The sequence below is a fragment of the Hippocampus comes genome, unplaced genomic scaffold (assembly GCF_001891065.2).
Source record: "Hippocampus comes isolate QL1 unplaced genomic scaffold, H_comes_QL1_v1.1 scaffold25, whole genome shotgun sequence".
NCBI lineage: Eukaryota > Metazoa > Chordata > Actinopteri > Syngnathiformes > Syngnathidae > Hippocampus > Hippocampus comes.
In genome coordinates this window covers 1,235,382-1,254,346 of record NW_017804844.1, presented here as the reverse complement: position 1 = coordinate 1,254,346, position 18,965 = coordinate 1,235,382, and the positions used below count along the sequence as shown (strand labels likewise).

At 44.9% G+C, this 18,965-nt stretch overlaps 1 protein-coding gene across 1 annotated transcript; it reads right to left on the bottom strand.

Moving 5' to 3' along the window:
• Positions 1–9,673: 9,673 nt before the first annotated feature.
• On the bottom strand, positions 9,674–14,508 carry dselb (dermatan sulfate epimerase like b). Its single transcript, XM_019875220.1, has one exon. It carries the CDS (start codon positions 13,741–13,743, stop codon positions 10,135–10,137), a length of 3,609 nt encoding a protein of 1,202 aa, XP_019730779.1. The 5' UTR covers positions 13,744–14,508; the 3' UTR covers positions 9,674–10,134.
• Between the last annotated feature and the right edge of the window lie 4,457 nt (positions 14,509–18,965).

Sequence of the window (18,965 nt, the reverse complement as noted above, 5' to 3'; positions counted from 1 at the left end):
CCGGTTGCACCGGCCGTGGCTTTTAAATATTTAATCGCGCCAGTCACTGGAGCTTGCTTTTGACATTGACGCCAACCTCTCGGCAAGTCGCATCTTTCTCCAGCGCCTGCAGCTGATGGGAGGCATCGGGGGAGGGTCATCAAGTCAGACTAAAGAGGCTGCTGGGGAGGTTCAGTCTGAGGATTCTTGGACGTGTCAAGCGGCTGACAGCACCAGTGACACATTTGACGCCAAGCATGGGGGACTTTGCCAGCGCAACTACAAATAACATGAATTAGTCCCTCGTGTCACAGCCTGTAACGGGTCGGCTTTGACAACCGCCAAAAACAAAGTGAGACAAAAAAGCGCCTGCAAAAATGAATCCATTTTGAGGCATGTTTAAAGCAGAAAAAAATTTGAAGCATGAATTCCGAACTTAACATGATTTCCTGATCTTATAATTTATTCAAAGGGTCAGATCTTCATTTCAGTCACCCTACTGCTTTGTTGTGCGGGGAGAAAGCCATTTACATTTTCAATGAGGAAGGTGCCAATCCGGGCGTGCGCGCTTGCAGCTGGTGCTTAATTCCGTCTCCATTTTTAATTACAACTCAAGCAGTTCAATACCACAGCCTGATTAAAAACTTCAGGGGAGCCGCCTCCATCGGCTGGCTGGCTGGCAGAGTAAATGGATTCATTTGTACAGATCACATCTGCAAAGTGCATCACAATGAACGATTTAACAGCACCCGTAGAGTCAAATCAATCGGCTCCGTGCCTATCAGGGTATTCCGCCCACCAGTCATCTCCTAAGCTTCCTGGGCGTCATTCCGACACAACGTACTACTTCCGAGCCTCCCCCGTTGTCCTGCCCACTTGAGTCTAACCCACTGGCTAATAGCCTGTCCTGGTGTCCTACTCACTGGTGCGAACAAATTGTCTCTTGGCCCGTCCTGGTTACCTCCACATGTTCACCATTGATCTTCGAGCCTGCCCAGGTTTCTACGCACCTGATTCAACCGATCGACTCTACATATCTCCTAACCTGACTTGGTGTCCGTTACACCTGAGTCTACCATACTACCTTCTTGCATACTCGCCTCGTTTGTGGTTTAGGCTCCTGCGTCAAACATAAGTGCCGTGTCTGCTCTGGTGTCATACACACCAGAGTTCGATCCTCCTCTTTAGCTGTTATAGCGCACTAACAAGGCACTTCATCCATTGGATTCAGCCTTTTCCTCTTAATATTGAGCCGTATAAACGCTGAAAGCCACATTTTGTTATCTTTGGAGTGAGTCTGCCATTTTCTCAGAGTGCTCTGAGCTGTGAGCGTTATTAGCCTTGCTGATGTATTTTTTTTTTTTTTTTTTTTTTGCCAGCATGCAAGTGACCTGTAAAAGTGTGTATTCATTTTGTGTGAAATTATCGGGAATGGCTCACAAAAAAAAAAGAAGAGTAAACTCAAGGTTTTGGGGTTTTTTTGTATGCGAAAGACAAAAATGAGCCACTTAAGTGACCCGGTGTGTCATCCAGCCCGTCGGCGGCCTCGCTGACAAGCTCACAGGGAAACGTTTGCGCGGTGGGTTGCTTGTCACAACGGTGACAAGGCAAGCAAAGCCCCCCAAAATAGCTCCTATTGATTGCGCCTCAGCCATCGGGGAATTTGAAAGAAAGATGACAAAATGATGTTAGAGGACATACGCACTCCCGCTCATCTGCACAACAGCGTCCACTTGCAGAGAAGTCACATTGACATAAGCAGCTCAGCTCATTTTTAATCCATTATTATTTTCTATATTTATCTAATTAGCAATGTTTTTTATTTTAGTCCTTCCATATTTTCAACAATTAAGGATAAGGAATTGTTGATGGCTTTAGCGGTTTCCATGGATAAATAACCACGAGTCTGACAACAGCATGTGATGTAACAGTGAACACACTGATGATTTCTTTGCAATCATTATGTCAGGTGCTAGTTGGGTCTCGTAAGTGCAATTTTCCTGTTAAAAATCCTTTGCCCGGTCATTACTTTGCATGCATTGCACTCAGACGTCATTCGTTAAACTGGGTTCTGCACAGCACAATTGACAGACCGATTATTTATTCAACCGTTGCTGTGTCAATCACTTGCAAAAATAGTGGCTTCCGCCAAATGACAATGTCTTTGTTCTTGCCCCCCCACGCTAAATATTAGCATGGCATCATTGCGCCAATAACCCGGACCAGCGTCTACTACGCTAAATTGGCACGGTCGGCATAGAAAACATTTCTAACTAGGCTGATATTTTGTGATACGTCTGCCAAGCGCTGGCATCAGGCTGAGACGGAAAAAAAAAAATATCATCAAAGATGACATCAAATCAAGAAATGCAATTAGCAGACGTTGGAACAAATTAGCACAAGACCAGCGAGGGGAGAAGGAAAAAAAACAAAACAAAATACAACTGGGAAGAATAAAGCAGCTTTTCTTTAAATTATTCCAATTCATCAAAGTGTTTTATTCATTTCCAGTGACTTGGAACTTATTTGAAGCGATTTCTATCAGCTGAGCTGGGAATGTTTCCCCCCCCCCCCCTCACTCTCTTTATCACACAACCTTGTCCTTGAGGAAAAAAAATACACGAAATGTCAAGAATAGACGATACTCGTGCGCAGCCTTTATCGAGATATAGAGGACAGCTCAAAGCGTTGGTAAATTAAATTGCGCAAAGTTTCCAGTTGAAGAGCAAACAGCATCACGGCGAGCAAACAATCTCCAAAGGCAGGCAGCTGTCGCAGCTTCGTAAAAAATGCAATTGATGAGCGAAGGCGGGCTCGGGACAAAGGACGGGCTCTTTGTTTAAGACACATAAAATCCAATGTAGTTAATTCAGGCCATTTAGGAATCACTAATTGCTTGTCTCTTGTGCTAGAGGCTAATTAGCTAAGTGTACATGAATACAACAACAGCCTTGTAAAAAAAAAAAAAAAAAAGAACTGCTTCTTCGTACAGAGCCACAGAAATTATTCCCAACAATGTATTATGCATGCCAAGCCTGTAGGAGGCGATATGACTGTTAAGAAACTTCTCAGGCCTGATATAAATAGCATATTAGTCGGCATAACTAGCACCATTACGATTGTGTGCGGACAATGCTGTGTTCGAGTGTGGCATGGAAAACCGACAACTCTTCTCCTTTCGCATAGCCACGACTGAGATTGACGCGCTTCTGAACCGAAAAATGGCATCAAATGATTTTATGTGAATTGGTGCTTTGTATAGTACCAACCCAAATCGGTCCAACCCCGGAAAAAAAAATCTGTACCCATCCCTAATCTATATGATTTGCACATTTATATTTTATCATAATTCTTTCAAGGAATGTGCAATACAGTTGAACTATTATGCATACAATTACACAAAGAGTTCCATATACTGTACATATTTGGTGCATCGTAATTTAGTATGACATCTTAAAGCTGTCAATAAAATGAGTCGGGCGTAATGCCCATTACACAATCGATCGATATGCGGCCAAAACATCGCTTCCAATGAAAGACAAGATGAAGCGTATTAAAATGAAATAGATGTGACTGATCACAGATATTTTGAGTTTCCTTGGTGCTTTTTCCGAAAGACAACATGAAAGCCGGGCAGCAGAACAGAAAGCCAGAAAGAATAAAGGAAAAGGCTGGCTGACTGCCGCTGAAGGCCGCGCGTGCAATAATGAACTGCATTATTAACGTCTCAGTCGGGAACAGCGCAAACAGGTGGGCGTCTCCCATGGAGAACATCAACGTTCGCCCAACTTATTCAATGGGTTATGTTCAATCTTTTCGGGGGAAGCGGAACAAGAATATCAAGCGTTATTGTACAGCGAGTCAAGGTACTTGGTGCCTTTTGAACCGATTGGGGACATGTTACGTGTGGTGTCTCCGGAGACAGCGCTAACGACGCTCCGGGGACTCATTAAACCATGACTCCAGAGCGCACCGACGTGCTGTACTTTCAACTTTCTGGATGTTGATTTGTCGTGCCTTTTGCAGGCAGCCACGGTGAAAAATATCTGCTCTTTGTTTGGAAAAATAATTCCGTAGCGCTGAAAACAAACGGCCACGACTGAAAGAGTTCAAATGGAAACAAAGTCAAACTATGCATACGTTCACTTTCCCAAAGGATCTCTCTGTTGATCACCATCTATACGTCCACCCACCATCTGTCCATTTTGCCGGACATATACTCAAGCATCCATCAGCCATCTGTCAATCATCCATTGATTTCCTTGGCTCACCATTCATCCATCGCTCCATCTGTCCGTCACAAACCATCAAGCCTGACATTCAAGCCTTCCCATCCTATCGTCTGCCACTTCACCCGGCATCCATCTGTCCATCCAGCCACTTTTCAATTGTTCCCATTCATTCATATCTGTCAGTCAGACATTTACAAACCAGTAAATGTGAGCATTTCATGGTTGACTGGCCATTCATCCACTTAATGTCAGATATACATTTTGTCAACCATCTGTACATGCATGCACTTTTCTATTGCAACTGTCGATCTGTCCTTCCATCCATTTTGGCACTTGATCATCCATACACTGTCCCATGCTGGGTGATATGACCGAAATGTGGATCACAATCAAAGTATTTCATATTTGTCGATATGGGGGGGAAAAAAAAAAAGACTTTTTGTAAACTATTGAAAATTTGGACAGGGGGGCTGAATTTAGCTCATTTTATTTTAACATATAGTATCAAATCTTTAGCGCAACTATGAAAAAGTCAAAAAGTGGTCAAGGTTGAAAGAAATGCCACATCTATCAAACATTTTTTCAAAGGCCTTTCCTATTGATATCGATTACGTGTCTATCGCAATACATGTTGATATTGAATCATCGCCCAGCCCTAAGTGGAACTATCATCATCTAATGAACAACCATCATCCGAGCCTTCATGACTGGCCATCATCCATGCACCCTTCAACAAATCTGCCTATCCAAAAATCAATTGTCACACTACCACACATCCAAGGATCTATCATTCATTTCACAACTGACCATCGTTCTCTCAATTTATTTCCTTCCAACCATCGATCACCCCTCTATTCATCTATGTATTCACTGATGGACTCACTGATGATGTTTCTTCCGTGCATCAGTTCAATGAAGCTGGTGCTTCTGTTCATCAGCCCATGTGTTCATGAACCACATCAAAAGTAGAATTGACAGAGTCCAACAGGAGCAATCGAACGCACCGTTGGTGTAAAGCTGATCTTGACACTTTTCTTGGACTTCACTTCGTGTCATTGTTTAACAGTAGCTGGCATTGTCACAATTGCATTGAATCAGTCTCAGCAGAGCTGCCCTCAAAAGAATAATGTTCACAATGGGATTGCGCATACAGTCAATCAGGCGGCATTGGTGTGCGCGGAATAACAATGAAGAAAAACGATTAAGTTGTTCCCCGCAAAAGCCGAGCCACTTAAACGTCAAGCGCGTGCACACGCACGCACGAAGACACCCCTGCCGCTTCTGCGGAGGAAGATATTTTCAATTAATCACACCGTCTCATCAATAATGCATCACCCTTGCAGCCCCGTCGCGCTTGCGTGGACATTTAATGAGGCAGCCTGGCCGGAGGGACCATCCCATTTGTCAGCGCTCGACGCCGTTGTTAAGGTAACACCGTCGGCTTGTGACTCAATAAGACCCGTCCGTCAAAGATGGCGGAGGGGTTGCAACTTCACACTTGAAGCCACATTTTATGGAGGGCGCAACTTTTTCCTGATGAAAAGTTTGCATGGCTGCTGGTTTGGCCAGGCAGATTAAAATGATATCTATATTAAAAGGGGAAGTCAACCACAAAGCTTTTCCACGGCATCAAGAATAGGGGTAAAGTGCCCATGTCTGTATCTTGTGCTGATTAAAAAACACAAACAGCAAGAATACTTTTGGTGCATGAAATTCTTGTCTGGGAGCTGTTATTGTTGTGTTGTAATCCTGCACTGTGACTAATATTAGATAAGCGTTGTCCTACTCAAGTTGCACTAATTAGTCATGGACCAGGCACCGCTTGTAATTAGGCTAAGCGCGGTATGTCTGTGAAACCAGAAACCTCGGACACGTCCAGGTGGCATCTTTGTTCATCGGATCTTTAACACAACAAACTATGAATTGAAATTATTACGATTAAAACACTTGAGTTTGCGCTGTGGCTAGCCTGGCCTTAAGAATGGGATGCATTGTGCACAGAAAAAGAGAGGGCCGCTCCCGCTGCTCGCCTTGTCTGCCAGCACAGGCCACAGCTGGATTCAATCTTACAGATAACATAAACCCTGTTCAATTTTTTCTCCGTCCCAACTTCTCAGAATCTAATTCAATTGGCGGCTTGCTCTCCATTTACTGTATCATAATTATTTATTCACTTACAAGTGATGTCATCTTTGTTCATATATCTATGATAGTGGCGTACAGTGACAGGGAGAATAATTAAACTCTCCTCCACGAAATGGTAATAAGTCCAACTTAAATCAGTGTATCACAATCCAGCGGAGCCTTGAAATGCAAATGACCCGACTAATGACTTTGTCAAGATATGAGCCATCAGGAAGGCAACAGCTCAGATCCAAACTTGGAACATCTGAACTGGCAGATGTGCTCATCGCTCAACCGTCGCGCTGCTTATTATAATCACTCAAAAGCAAAACGCAACGAGCTAACCTTAATGCTGTAGCTTCATGTGGTCGCTCAGCTTGCTAGCTCAGCTTGTTAGCTTAGCTTGCTAGCACAACGTATAGTAACCGGGCCTTGTGTTAGAAGATGTTACCACTAAACCAACAACAGCAGAGCATTATTTTATGAACAATACAGGATAGTACGTGGGAGTTGACAATGGAGTGTTTAATTTTGGCTTATTATATTTAGCCATTCACAAGCTAAGAAGGGTGTAGCAATTGTTTTTTTTTTTTTTTTTTAATTAATCGTTGCTTAATTTGGAGCAGACAAAGTTTTGCCAGTTATCTTTTTAGGGATTAAAATGACTGCAAACAACAATTTAAAAAGTAAATGGTTTTGTTTTGTTTTGTTTTTGGGGGGGACGAAGTGATTATGCTGATAACCACATTGCTTATGCTTTCACGACAGATTTACAGAAAAAAACATTGTCCTGGGGCTGGCACAGGAGCTGTTGAGTTTTGCTTGGACGACCATGTAGCCTTAAAAGGTTTGCATGTCTTATTGACAGATTGAACTGAATTGGTGGACAGCAGTTAAACATATCAAAATCCGAAAATGCGTAAGTAACTAAAAGGAAGATATCTGTGTTTACACGGCACTGTGATTGTTCAGTCTACACTTTAGGTGGGGTGTGACCTAGTCAAAGGTCAAGTGGAGGCGACTGAGCCATGCCGGCGAGCATTAAGAGAGTCTCACTTTGATTTCGGGTTAAAATTTTGTTTTGATATTCAGCAAAGCGAGGCGGGCCGGGTCTCATTAGGCAGCACCCACCTGCCTTTTCATTGGCACCCAAATTAACTAGGCGGCGGCTTCAAATTGACAAAGCGTCATATCTACTGGCGGCTAATCTATTCACCACGACAAAGGCAGCGGTGTCAAATCACATCTGCAGAACTGCAAATGAACGATCATTCATAAATAAGACATGACACTAACTGGTACGACGTTTTTATCTCCCCCAACAACAAACAAGTGGTCTAAAACATGAAAAGTACTTCCTCCTTTTCTCTGAAATATTAATTTCTATCCATTTATTAGTGTCAGAGAGGCTCGAAATACATTTTGGAAAAGAAATGAAGTTCATAATTTGAAGTCGAAAATTAAGAAATAAATGCGTGTATGCATGGAAAATAAAATAGCTCAGGTCATCTGTGTAAATCGTGAACATTTTTAGGAGAGTGTGGAGGTTAGAGAAGAGTATTCTGAGCTACTGTGAAGATACTCCCACATGAGGAAATTTGGGGGGGAAAAAAAACAAAAAAAAAAGTGGTGCAACTTGTGGAAACAAGTTGAGCTGAGTCAGATGAAATATTTGCCCGAGGTGCTTTCAACCAGCAGCATCGTGGATGGACTTTCCCAAATGTTCCCTTGGTTAACTTTAGTCTGCCTTTCATAAAGAGAAAAACAGAATGCATCTGCTTAAATTACTGCCATTTTAACATTGAGCCAGATCACTACATTCTGTTTTGTTTTCATTTTTTAGGCTTTTTCTGTTTTCTTATAACACAATGTTAGTGCCCTGAGTTTTTGAGTTTGAATTGTTCCATATTTTTTTCGGATTCTGAATTATTTATCATTACTTTTGCTTACATTCTTCCACTGGCTCATTGTGAGGCACCAAGTGTAAATTTAAACACCCACCTCCAGGAAAAACGAGCCCGCTGGCCACTTCATTAGGTACACCTGCACAGACTACAGCAAAGTTTCCCAAACTTTATTGACCCAAAGCACATACAGATGTATATGTTTATAATTTTTTTTCTGAGGCAGTTCAGTTCAACATGAATCTATATAACTGATCTACAGGAATAACATCCAAGATGACATCTGAATCCACCCCCCCCCCCAAAAAAAAACTCACCACATCTTATGTTTTGAGCCAACCCAAAACAGCAGAAGCACTTTCTGCACACGGGTGCCGAATGAACTGTCTCCAGACTCTCTTCTATGCTTTGAAAGACAAAAAAAAAAAAACCACATGCAGCTAATGAAGAATGATGCTTAAACAAACCAAAGAGACACTTATTCATGATTTATTTCTTTATTTTCCTTTCCCTCTGAAAAAAAAAACCCTCGGACTTGAAGGCCGCACCCGCCGCAAGAGTGCACAAACATGTTGGAACCGATGAGACTGGCACAGCCACAGTGACACAAGTGCCCCTCCCCGCCCTCCTCTGACATCATTAGACATCTGATTGACCGAGGCAGAAAAATGGAAACTGCTTGCCTCTGTGACACCTCGTTTGTGACATTTTGCAGATTAATACGAGCTGCCGACTCAAAGCGGGATGCTCTGGAAAATTGCTTTGACTGGAAATGTGTCACTGCTGACAGAGACTCACTCTCTTTTTTTTTTTTCCTGATCCCCCCATTTAACACTTTCCTCTGATCTAATTCAATAAACGCCGGGGGAGGTTGAATACTAATCATATCCACACCCCCTCCCTATGGGTGACACACATCTTTGGAACCCACAAACACTTGATGGGGGTATGTACTGTACATGAATAGTGCCCCAAAAAGAGTAAAAAGTGCGCAAAACATCACCACATCTTCAAATAAATCCCACGCAAAATACGAGCCACGAAACCTACTTTTAAAGGGAAGCAGCACTTGATCAATGAGACAAATGAGATCTCTAAATTTTCAGGCATCCGCAGGTGTCAGATGTGACAAAGAAACAGGTCTCGACAGCTGCCCAGGTTTCCTGACGACTGACAAAACGCCACATGAATGGGTGCGGGTTTACCTGCTGGTGATGAATGCATTTGTTGTTTACTTTGGATGTGCATGTGACAAGGCTTAGGGCAATGTTCAAGTGAGGAATTCAACTCCATTACAAACCAAAGACCACAGTGTCTGCACCACCCCAAGTATAATTTGTTAAAGGGTGGCCTGATGGCATTGTTTATTATTTTTTTAACCATATGGTTGATAATATAATTCCATACACTTGACAGATTTTTCTTTTTTGGGGGGATAATGCAAAAGACCTTTTTCCTGACACCTGATGAATTTGAAGATGATGTCTGACAGATTCAGTTGATGTGACCTGTTGCTTTTTTTTTTCTTTCAAACACCTGAGGATCTCCTGCAACGCAAACCGTACCCTTGACAAAAGATAATAACCAAAAAGAATCAATAAATAGCTTCATCACATACTGTACATGTTCCGTAACAGTACATCCCTTCAGCAGCATAAAAACAGATGCTGACATCACAAATTGAGGACTCAGAATTGGTCCTTTCTTAAGACTCACAGAAACAATGATCTTCGATCGACTTTTAAGACACACGTCATTCATTACGTGTGAATAATGAGTTTTATCATATCCATTTTAATATAAAATGCACCAATTTCCGAGTAAACACCCGTTGATTGCTCAATGTGTAACATGTCGAGTTGAAAATCAGTGCAAACAATGACAGCAGTGCAGAGTTAGCTGGGCAAGCGGCCGTAGCCCAGCCTCTTCATCAAACCCCCGCAGATGTCCTCCACCAACCTCACATCCCGCCGCGGCATTTTCTGTTGCCACGTGGCGATGTTGGCCGGCGAGATGTCACCCTCGTACTGCAGACTGTACAGGTTGGTGGATGTCGTGAACGCCAGCTGATTGAGGGCGGCGGGAGACAACGGCAGTCCCAGGAAGGTGTGGATCCCCTCCGCTGTCTCCTGTGGGGAGTTGACAACGTCCTCAAAGCGCACTTGGAGGTAGGAGTCCTCTGGGAGGCTCTGGCTCACCCGCACCACAGCAGCTGTGTGGGCGAGCCACAGGTGGGACAGTATTAAGACCGGGTCACTCTCCTTACGGGCAATCAGTCCTCTGAGAGTGTTGAACTCGGGCGCTACGCTCGGGCAGCCATCCTTCATGGCGTCCTCCTTGAATATCAAGGAAAGGTGCTGAGGGATGTTCTTCAGGGAGTACAGGCTGGGCTCACTGTTGTACAACATGAGATAAATCCATGCTCGAGGGTCTCTCACCACATAGAGGCTTTTTAGGGAAGGCCCCACAACCTCCCGGATGAAAGGGAGCTTCAGCGCCCAGCTCCCACTTCGCATGTTCAGAACCACACGGCTGTTTGGGTACTCAGCCATGTGGCGCCTCAGCTCCCGGACGTACTCCACATCTCTGTCCATGCTGGCTCGTAGCTTGCCTTTCAGTTCCGCGGACGGCTCCCTCCGCCTGGACCGTTTCTTTGAGTCCGGACTGGAGGCGCTGCGTGCGGGCAGTCGGGCCCAGTTTTCTTCTGCTAGCTGAATGTTCTGCAGGTGCAGCTTGGTGTTGTAGACCAGTGAGTGGAGCCAGCCCTGGATCATCTTGAAGCGTCCCTGCTTGGCCTCAGACCAGGACCACTCACAAGCATCCACTAGAGAGTCAAACTCAAACTCTGTCTCTGGGATGTCCAAGTGCTCGGTGGGCACCCTGATATAAACAAAGTCCGAGCTATTGTAGAAAAGGTGCTTGAGGATCTCCGCCCCCGAGCCGGGCAGGGTCGCAATGAGGATGGTGGGCAGGGGGAGCTGGCGCTGTTCATGCAGCCGGCCTAGCAAGTCAGATTCGCTTTTCCACTTTACCCCGCAAAGGAGCCGATCACAGCTGTTGGACACAAAGAGCAGGCCGGCTATCCACAGGAAGAGGACAGTGAGCAGAGCATAGGGCATTAGCCGCCGCAGCCTGAAGCACACGTCGTAAAACTTCCTCAACATGACAAGGAAAGCGGCGGCAGCGCAGAGAATCACACCTGCCATCACGTTGAGCGTGAAGACCAAGTCAAAGAGTTGATTGTCACTGCTAGTCTTTTTGGGGACCACCTGCGTCCCCGACCCGAATCGAGTGATTTGATATCGGTCTTCCACCTTACAGTGGCCACCGTACCCTAAATATGCCTCCCTCGCCCCAATGTCTTTGTAATTTGTCGCTATGGACACTATCGTCTCTGTGTTATTTATCATCAACGAGAGTCTCACGCCATTTTTGCTGCTATCGATAAATTTACAGCTGGACACTTTGACATACGGCCCATGGAACACATAAGCTGTCCTGCTAACAGCATCTGCTATCGGGAAAGTTACATTAACATATTGTGTCCACCGCTTTTTAAACTCGGCCGCCTGTTCCGCCTCTTGTATGTGGGTTTCGGGACTATGCCCCTTGCTGTCAAACCAAAACATTTTATAGTGCGCGTCCCACACATCCATCATGGCGCCGTTGTAGCGGTCCATGAACCTGAACGGAACGTATTTAAAGTCGATGTCCAAGTTGTGGAAGAAAGCGCTGAGCAACCTCACAGGCGAGTCAGCCGCTTTCTCCACATGATCGAGCACCAGAAGCGTTTGGGAATTGAGCAAGACCAGAGCTCTGTACACGCTCTGCAGCCTCATGGCGGGGGAGTACGCAGACACCGCTTCCCCACTGGTGAACATGGTGTCCCCGTGCGACGATGCCACAATCACCTCGCCGCTGGTGTCGCCAACCCCCTCATCGTTCCAGCGCAGCCACTTGACGCACTCGCCTAGCTGACCCTCCCATGGAGCATTACACTGACTCGTAGGTGAGGGACCGAAGACCAGCACGTTGTTAAGGTAGCTCAACTTTGGTCCATAAAGTGCTTCTGACACAAACACTTGCCCGTTAGGAGCAAAGGTAAAAGAATTCTGGTCTGGGTGCTCGTGACCCGGGTTAAAACTATTCCAACCGTGCACCCACGAGTACGGTTTCTCATGGACTATGTCGTAAACTGCGCGGCCACCCAGCTTGCCGGACTTGAAGGAAACAAAAGTGTTTCCCTGGCCGCTGGGCAGCCCGGCACCATAGGTCACGACGCCCCAGTTGGAGAAAATGTGCATGCTGGCTTTGCCAAAGCCGGGGGGAGGCTGCGAGGCCAGGCGCGCATCATACCAGATGTACTCCGTGTGCAGCGTGGCCCAGCGCTGAGCCAACGACTGTCCCATGGGGCCGTCCTTGGGTCGATGCTTGCGGATCTGCTGAGCCAGCCAGTTCCCCGTGCCGTTCCTCAGGACAAAGGCGTCAAGGAACACCAGCTGACTCTCCGGCCCGTAGAACCAGTTGTAGTTGGAGTCTGCGATGCCCACTGACCTCTGGAAGCCAGGCAGGAGGGTGGCGTAGTAGAACCAAAAGTGCGCCCTCAGCCAGTTGTTCAGCGTGTTGTCGATGCTAAAGTGCCGCATGGCCAAGAAGACGTACTGCGTGATGGACTTGGCCGTGTAGCTCCCGTACGCCACCCCCTCATCAAGCGTGCCGTCCACCACGTGGTTGAGCAGGAACATGGTTTTCTCCATGTAGTTAACCGCCACTTGTTTCCAAAGCATAGAGTCTGGGTCGTCGTGAGACCCCACCACGATGGCCCCGGTCAGAAGGGCCACTACGTTGGTGGTCTGGTGATTGTGGAGATACTGCCGGCCCCAGCCCCTGTACTTGGAGAAGTCATAAAGCGCCGCCGTTTGCGAGCGGATCTTGTTGAGGTAAACGTCTCTCCGCCGTACGTCCAGGTAGGCATAAATAAAGTCATAGGCCGTGGCGAACCCAGTGAGGGAGTGTGCCATTGGGACCTCGTCGTGTGGCGCGCTGGTTACCTTCCAGTTTGGGTACTCAGCCATCCTGTCCATAAATTTGATGAGGAATTGCAGGGCGGCTGAGTCCTCGGGGCACAGCAGGCAGTACAGCGCCAGGGGAGGTAGGTTGTTCCCGTAAATCTCGTTCCACTTGCTTGTAAACTCCTCATGCTTGGCAGGTGGAAGGAAAGAAGGACCGTTGGACAGCATGGTGAGCGCAGCCGCCCGGATGACTTTAAATATATGACTGTGGCTGCCGGAGGACCTTTGCCTCATTTGCTGTACGTCTCCTGGGCCAAAATATAGACCTGGGTGGGAGAACGCCACCTGCTGCTCAGCCATTCGGTCCCCGACCAACTGGACCTGCAGCAAGTCGTCCGTAAAAACGTCTCTGTCAGTGGTGTTAAGGACCCCCGAGAAGGCTGCTCCTACTGCCCAGAGTGGGAGTAGAAGGTAAGCCCAGTTAAGTGCCATGCTGGGGTTCAATGCTTTAAAACACTCCTTTTATCAAAGATGGAACATCCCATAGTGAAGTCCAGTAAAGCCAAAAAAAATAAAAGTCCTCATGGAGAGAAAAACTTCAGTGCACTTTCGACATGTTCGCACACGGAGAGTGAAGAAACATGTCTGAGAATGCCAAAAAACTGCCTTGAATGTTTCCATCAGTCCTCCGATCCACAGAGAGAAAAAAAGAAAAAAAACTCTCCTCGTTACACAAACATTATTCAGCCCCAGTCGTTGTCCGGTCCACAAAGGCACTGCGAGGAGCCCGACCGAGCTGCAGCATCCATGGAGTCGCACAGCGGAGAGCGACGCTCCTCCACGGGCCACATTGCTCGCGTTTAGACCGGGCTGCACAGCTCCAGGCTGCGGGGGCTGGACGGATTAGACGCACCACAAGCCCCCCTTCCTCTCCTTCACTCCCTCTCCCCTTGTTTCAACTCCTCCTCTCCGCGTCGGAAAAGGGAGGAAAGTTGTCGTCACTCTTCAAGTATTCACTGAAATTTTTTTCCACATTGTGCGCAGCAAATCAACCTCCCCAGAGGATGAGGAGGAGGAGGAGGCAGCCGATGATGACTATTGCAGAAGATCCACGCACGCAGCGGAGGTGTCGTGTCGACGTGTGCTGGCGTGGACTAAAGCGCGCACACGTAGTCTGACGCTGCATACATGTGTGTGCAATCTGTGTCGTCGTCGTCTCGCTGTTCAACACTGATTGTTTTCCAGGCAAGTGGAGCCACTGGAAATATCATGTACCGAGTGGGAGCTAGAGGGCGCTGTGGCTTCCCCCCAACCCACCCCTGCATGCCGTGAGCAGTGGTACATTGTTCTGTTTGTGGTGTACTGTGAAATCCCCTCTGCAATATATTAAAAAAATATATATATATATAAAATTATATATATTTTATTTTATTTTTTATTTTTTTATGTATCATTAGGTACCATTACAAAGCTTTTCAATCCAAGTCAAAGAAACCAAAGGGCAGCTCGCTCATGATGTTTCTCGGCTGAAATACATTCAATAATTGATGTGATGACCCAAAACAAGTTGTTGTGGAGCAAGAGTCACATCCAATGTGACAGTGACATGCAAAAGGAGCAACATTTAAGTGATGCAACGTGACAGATGTCATTACTGGAGGCTTTTATAAAGCAAAATATCACGGAAGTGTCCTCATGAAAATACTCACACTATTCTTGCTAGTGTTTTTGTATATAAGTAAATAACACACAATATGAGAATGATTAAAAGAAATGCAGTGAAGCTGCAAAAAAATGAACCAGAATATAGGAGTGAAGACAGCGGCTGCTGACCCACTTCTGTGAGGAAAAAATGTACATTTGTGTACTTGGAACGGAGCATTGGCAAATAACTTCGGGTAGTGAGCCAAATGCTGCTTCACCGTGACAAGTACAAGTCAGTTTTCACTACATCCTGCTCTGGAAGCAGTTTTGTAGGGTCGACTTTTCAACTGACTCTCGAAGGCGCATCAGATCCGGCTGAAGTTGGCGCCTCGTCGTCGTCACGGCTCGGCAAAGTCGAGCCAGAGTTCAACCAGTGCGCCTCAATTAGCCTCAGCCCTCAGACAGACGTCAACGCGTCAGCCGCGGTCGCTCTGCTAGTGGGCTAAGGCCGGGTAATGGTTGCCTGGCGACCAAAGAAGCTAATGAGAGAAGAGAGGCTGGCAGACTCCGGGGACATGATTGACTGGTGCTGTGTGAAGCCCCGCCAATAACCCCCATTGAAGCGTGCACGGACCGTGGCTGCCCTTGTTAAAAATATGACACGCTGAGTGCAACGGGGCTACAAATTCTTGAAAGACCCCCGCCATCCCCTCACCCGCTCGAACAATTTTTCCAAGGCTAACACACACACACACACACACACACACACACACACACACACACACACACACACACACACACACCGTGTGTCCAGTCTCACACTGCGACCAATGTCGCTGGTAAAGCATCACAATCAATCAATCAATCAATCCCTGGAACGGACACAATCAATCATCCCTGCCCCACACTTAACATCTCAAATGAAGTTCATGAGCATGTGAGAAGATTGACTGCCTTCAGATCAACACATGAAAAATTAATCAGCACAGGCCTGTCGGAAAGATTACCTAAAATGCAACATGAGATTAAAAAGCAAATCTACCAGTATATCGGTAATATTTGACATTTCTAGCTGCATAACCTCCAATATGAACAAATATACTCAACCAATGAAATGTTCTTGAATTAATGTGAAAATGTTTGTTCTGCAAGAGTTTTCTTCTCGTTGGCCAGACAGTCGCAGTGTAAAACGCACAGTCAACTTGTGTGACTCCCGAGAGAACTTTACAGTGTCACTCAAGGCAGCTTCTCCAGGAAGAAGATAAATAAGAGGAAGCGATCAGCGCAGACATTTGGCAGTCTGTCTTATTCCCTCAACGCCACGTTGCATAAATTCATGAGATTATTCGGGTTTCATTAAAACCCGCAAACAAGCACAAGTTCATCCACAGTTCATATCAAAACAATGACTTGAAAAGCAATCCGAGGTACTGCTACTGAGTACAAATCGATTGTTTCATACTGTTACTAAATCAATACAATGCCAATGTACTTGCTTTCGAAAACGTTTTAACATAACTTGGGACACTATGCTTATGAGGCTAATGATTTGATTTACTTTCACCTTCACTAGCCAAAAGACATAGTGACTGCAAAATTAAATGTGCCGAGTTCCACAAACGTGTTTAACAGGCACATATTAGCAAATAAATATGCAGAATAAGCACTCTCATTTTCTCGGCAATCTATTGGTGATGACGTTTTCGACTTGCTCGTGTGAGAGCGGCAAGGAATCAAATAAACGATAAGGACGAGTGAGTGGATTCCCAGGCAAGATGAGAGCAGATTAAAACACACTTTGATGAAAAATGGAATTATGAGCGCGCGAGGTTGTCCTCGGCAAAACGCCGAAGTGCCTTCCCGAGGCTTCTATTCAATTCCCCGACGTCGCCTCCTCCTTTGATTTTTAATTTATTCCGAAGTTTCTCAGAGAAAGGTGGAAACTTTAGCCGCACGGTAAAGTCCTAACGATGACAGCTGAAGTCATCATTCACAGGAGTTATTTGGGAAAATGACTCACTCATTTGGCCTCATTTTTGAATTGCAACGGCAGTATTAGGGACACACTGTCTATCTATTATATACATAAAAAGCCATTTGCACACTTTGCAAAGCCAACTTCAAATACAATATTCGCTGTACATCTTTGATGTATCATCTTAGAGCAAATTACCCTGCTCAAGCTTCCTCCACGGGGGCCTCACAAATCACACAACTAGATGATAGTGCTCATGGGCAGAACATACAAGCAAAAAGTTTGGATATTTTTTTGTATGAGAAGAATGTAAGCAAGATGCCTGTAAAGCTGAGTCATTTGGATTGTTTTGTTCAACGGTTATATTTGACAGAAGAATTGTATTCAAGAATCAAAGAAAGCTCTTAGGAACAGACTTTGCATCTATGTTAACGTTTATATTCTGATTTTATAATAATTCCAAAATTTTACTCTCGTAAACATTTGTTACAAGCTTCGTGAAAAATAGAGGAAAAAATGCGATTAATTATGGACAATTGTGCAACTGGTTTAAATATTTTGATCGCTTGACTGTCTTAATAATCCACACACAGCTGCGACTTTCATGATATAAGCTCTTCAGATAATGGATGGATATATGCAAGTTCCCCTCTCAAATGTGGAGATTTTTTGATTTATGTGAAGGTTAATTTCAGGAGTTGGAACACTTATAATTGCTGTTATTAAATAAACACTGCTATGAACCCTAAAACACACATTCTAAACACAAAACACAAGTTGACATACCTTGTTAGTTGGACTGGCGTTTCAGTGTGGAGAGTGCACGTCACTTCAGCTCACTTGTGAAATTTCACAAATTGTTGAGCCACCGATGAACGGTGCACCTTGCACAGGTGTGTGTACACGCTCTGGAAGAAGAAATCACTTTAGAAAGCAGCAGACATGTTTATTTTTCAGTGTACACATTGTTACGCCCACAAATGTCATAAACAAGCTGAAACGTGACACAAACATTTCCACCTGGTTTGGGACTGTATTCTCATCACTGTTCCAATGATCCGAATTCGTCAAATACCTTCAAAAACACTTGTCACCGACCTTCGACATCCTCATGTTAGCGATACAAGTGCACAATAAGACGGTACACATTTTATATTTAGCCCAATTTACCTCGACATTGTCTCAATTTGCAGTCCAAAGATGGCGTCGTAGTCGCCATATTTGTCCAAAAGTGATGCATTCGAGGAAGGTGGGAAATCCGACACTCAATGTTCACCTTGCCTGCAAGATGATGAATTCTCGCGGTATTTGCGAGTTCACACAAAAGTAAGTAAATAAAAGATAAACGAGAGCGAATACTGTGGATAACCCATTTGATTGATTCACGTGTCAGTCCACCGCTTGCAAAGTTATCAGTATTCGACGCGAATACAAACAACAAAAATTGCGGATTCCGAAAAATTGTACATTGTTCTGGTTCATCACAACACATTTTGACCTCCAGCAAACCATGGGGAGTGGCACGCTGTGCCGCCGTAATTGACAGGAAGACATCGTTTTTGCTGTTATCGTCAGGTTTTGTGATTGAGATGATTTGATTAAACGCAACCAACACAAGAAATCCTGCTGTGCGTCGTCACTATTCTTAAACACAACGTGGTGGGACACCACCGGTTACACTGATTCATCACAATACATTTTCACCCCCAGCTAACCATCATTTATTTTATTTGTATCAATAAAAGACGACCTAAACTTAAACGCATTTCATTCATTGAACCTAAAAATCACGTTGTGCTGCGTGTGATTCTTGTGAATAACCAAATGAATGTGATAATAAATAAATAAGGCTGAACATGTTTAGAATCTTGTCAATTGTTTTACCATTCACGTACTGACTCCATGGGGTCGCCATAGAAGAGTGACGTCAACATTGAAGTCGGTCGGTGAACTCGATAGAAGGATCTTTTGTCTTTTTTAAAATACATATTTTGTCTTTATTTTTAATACCTTTTTATTCACTCAACAATACAAGATAAAAAACTTATCGTTTAAAATATAAAACGTTTTCTTAAAAAAAAAAATATATATATAT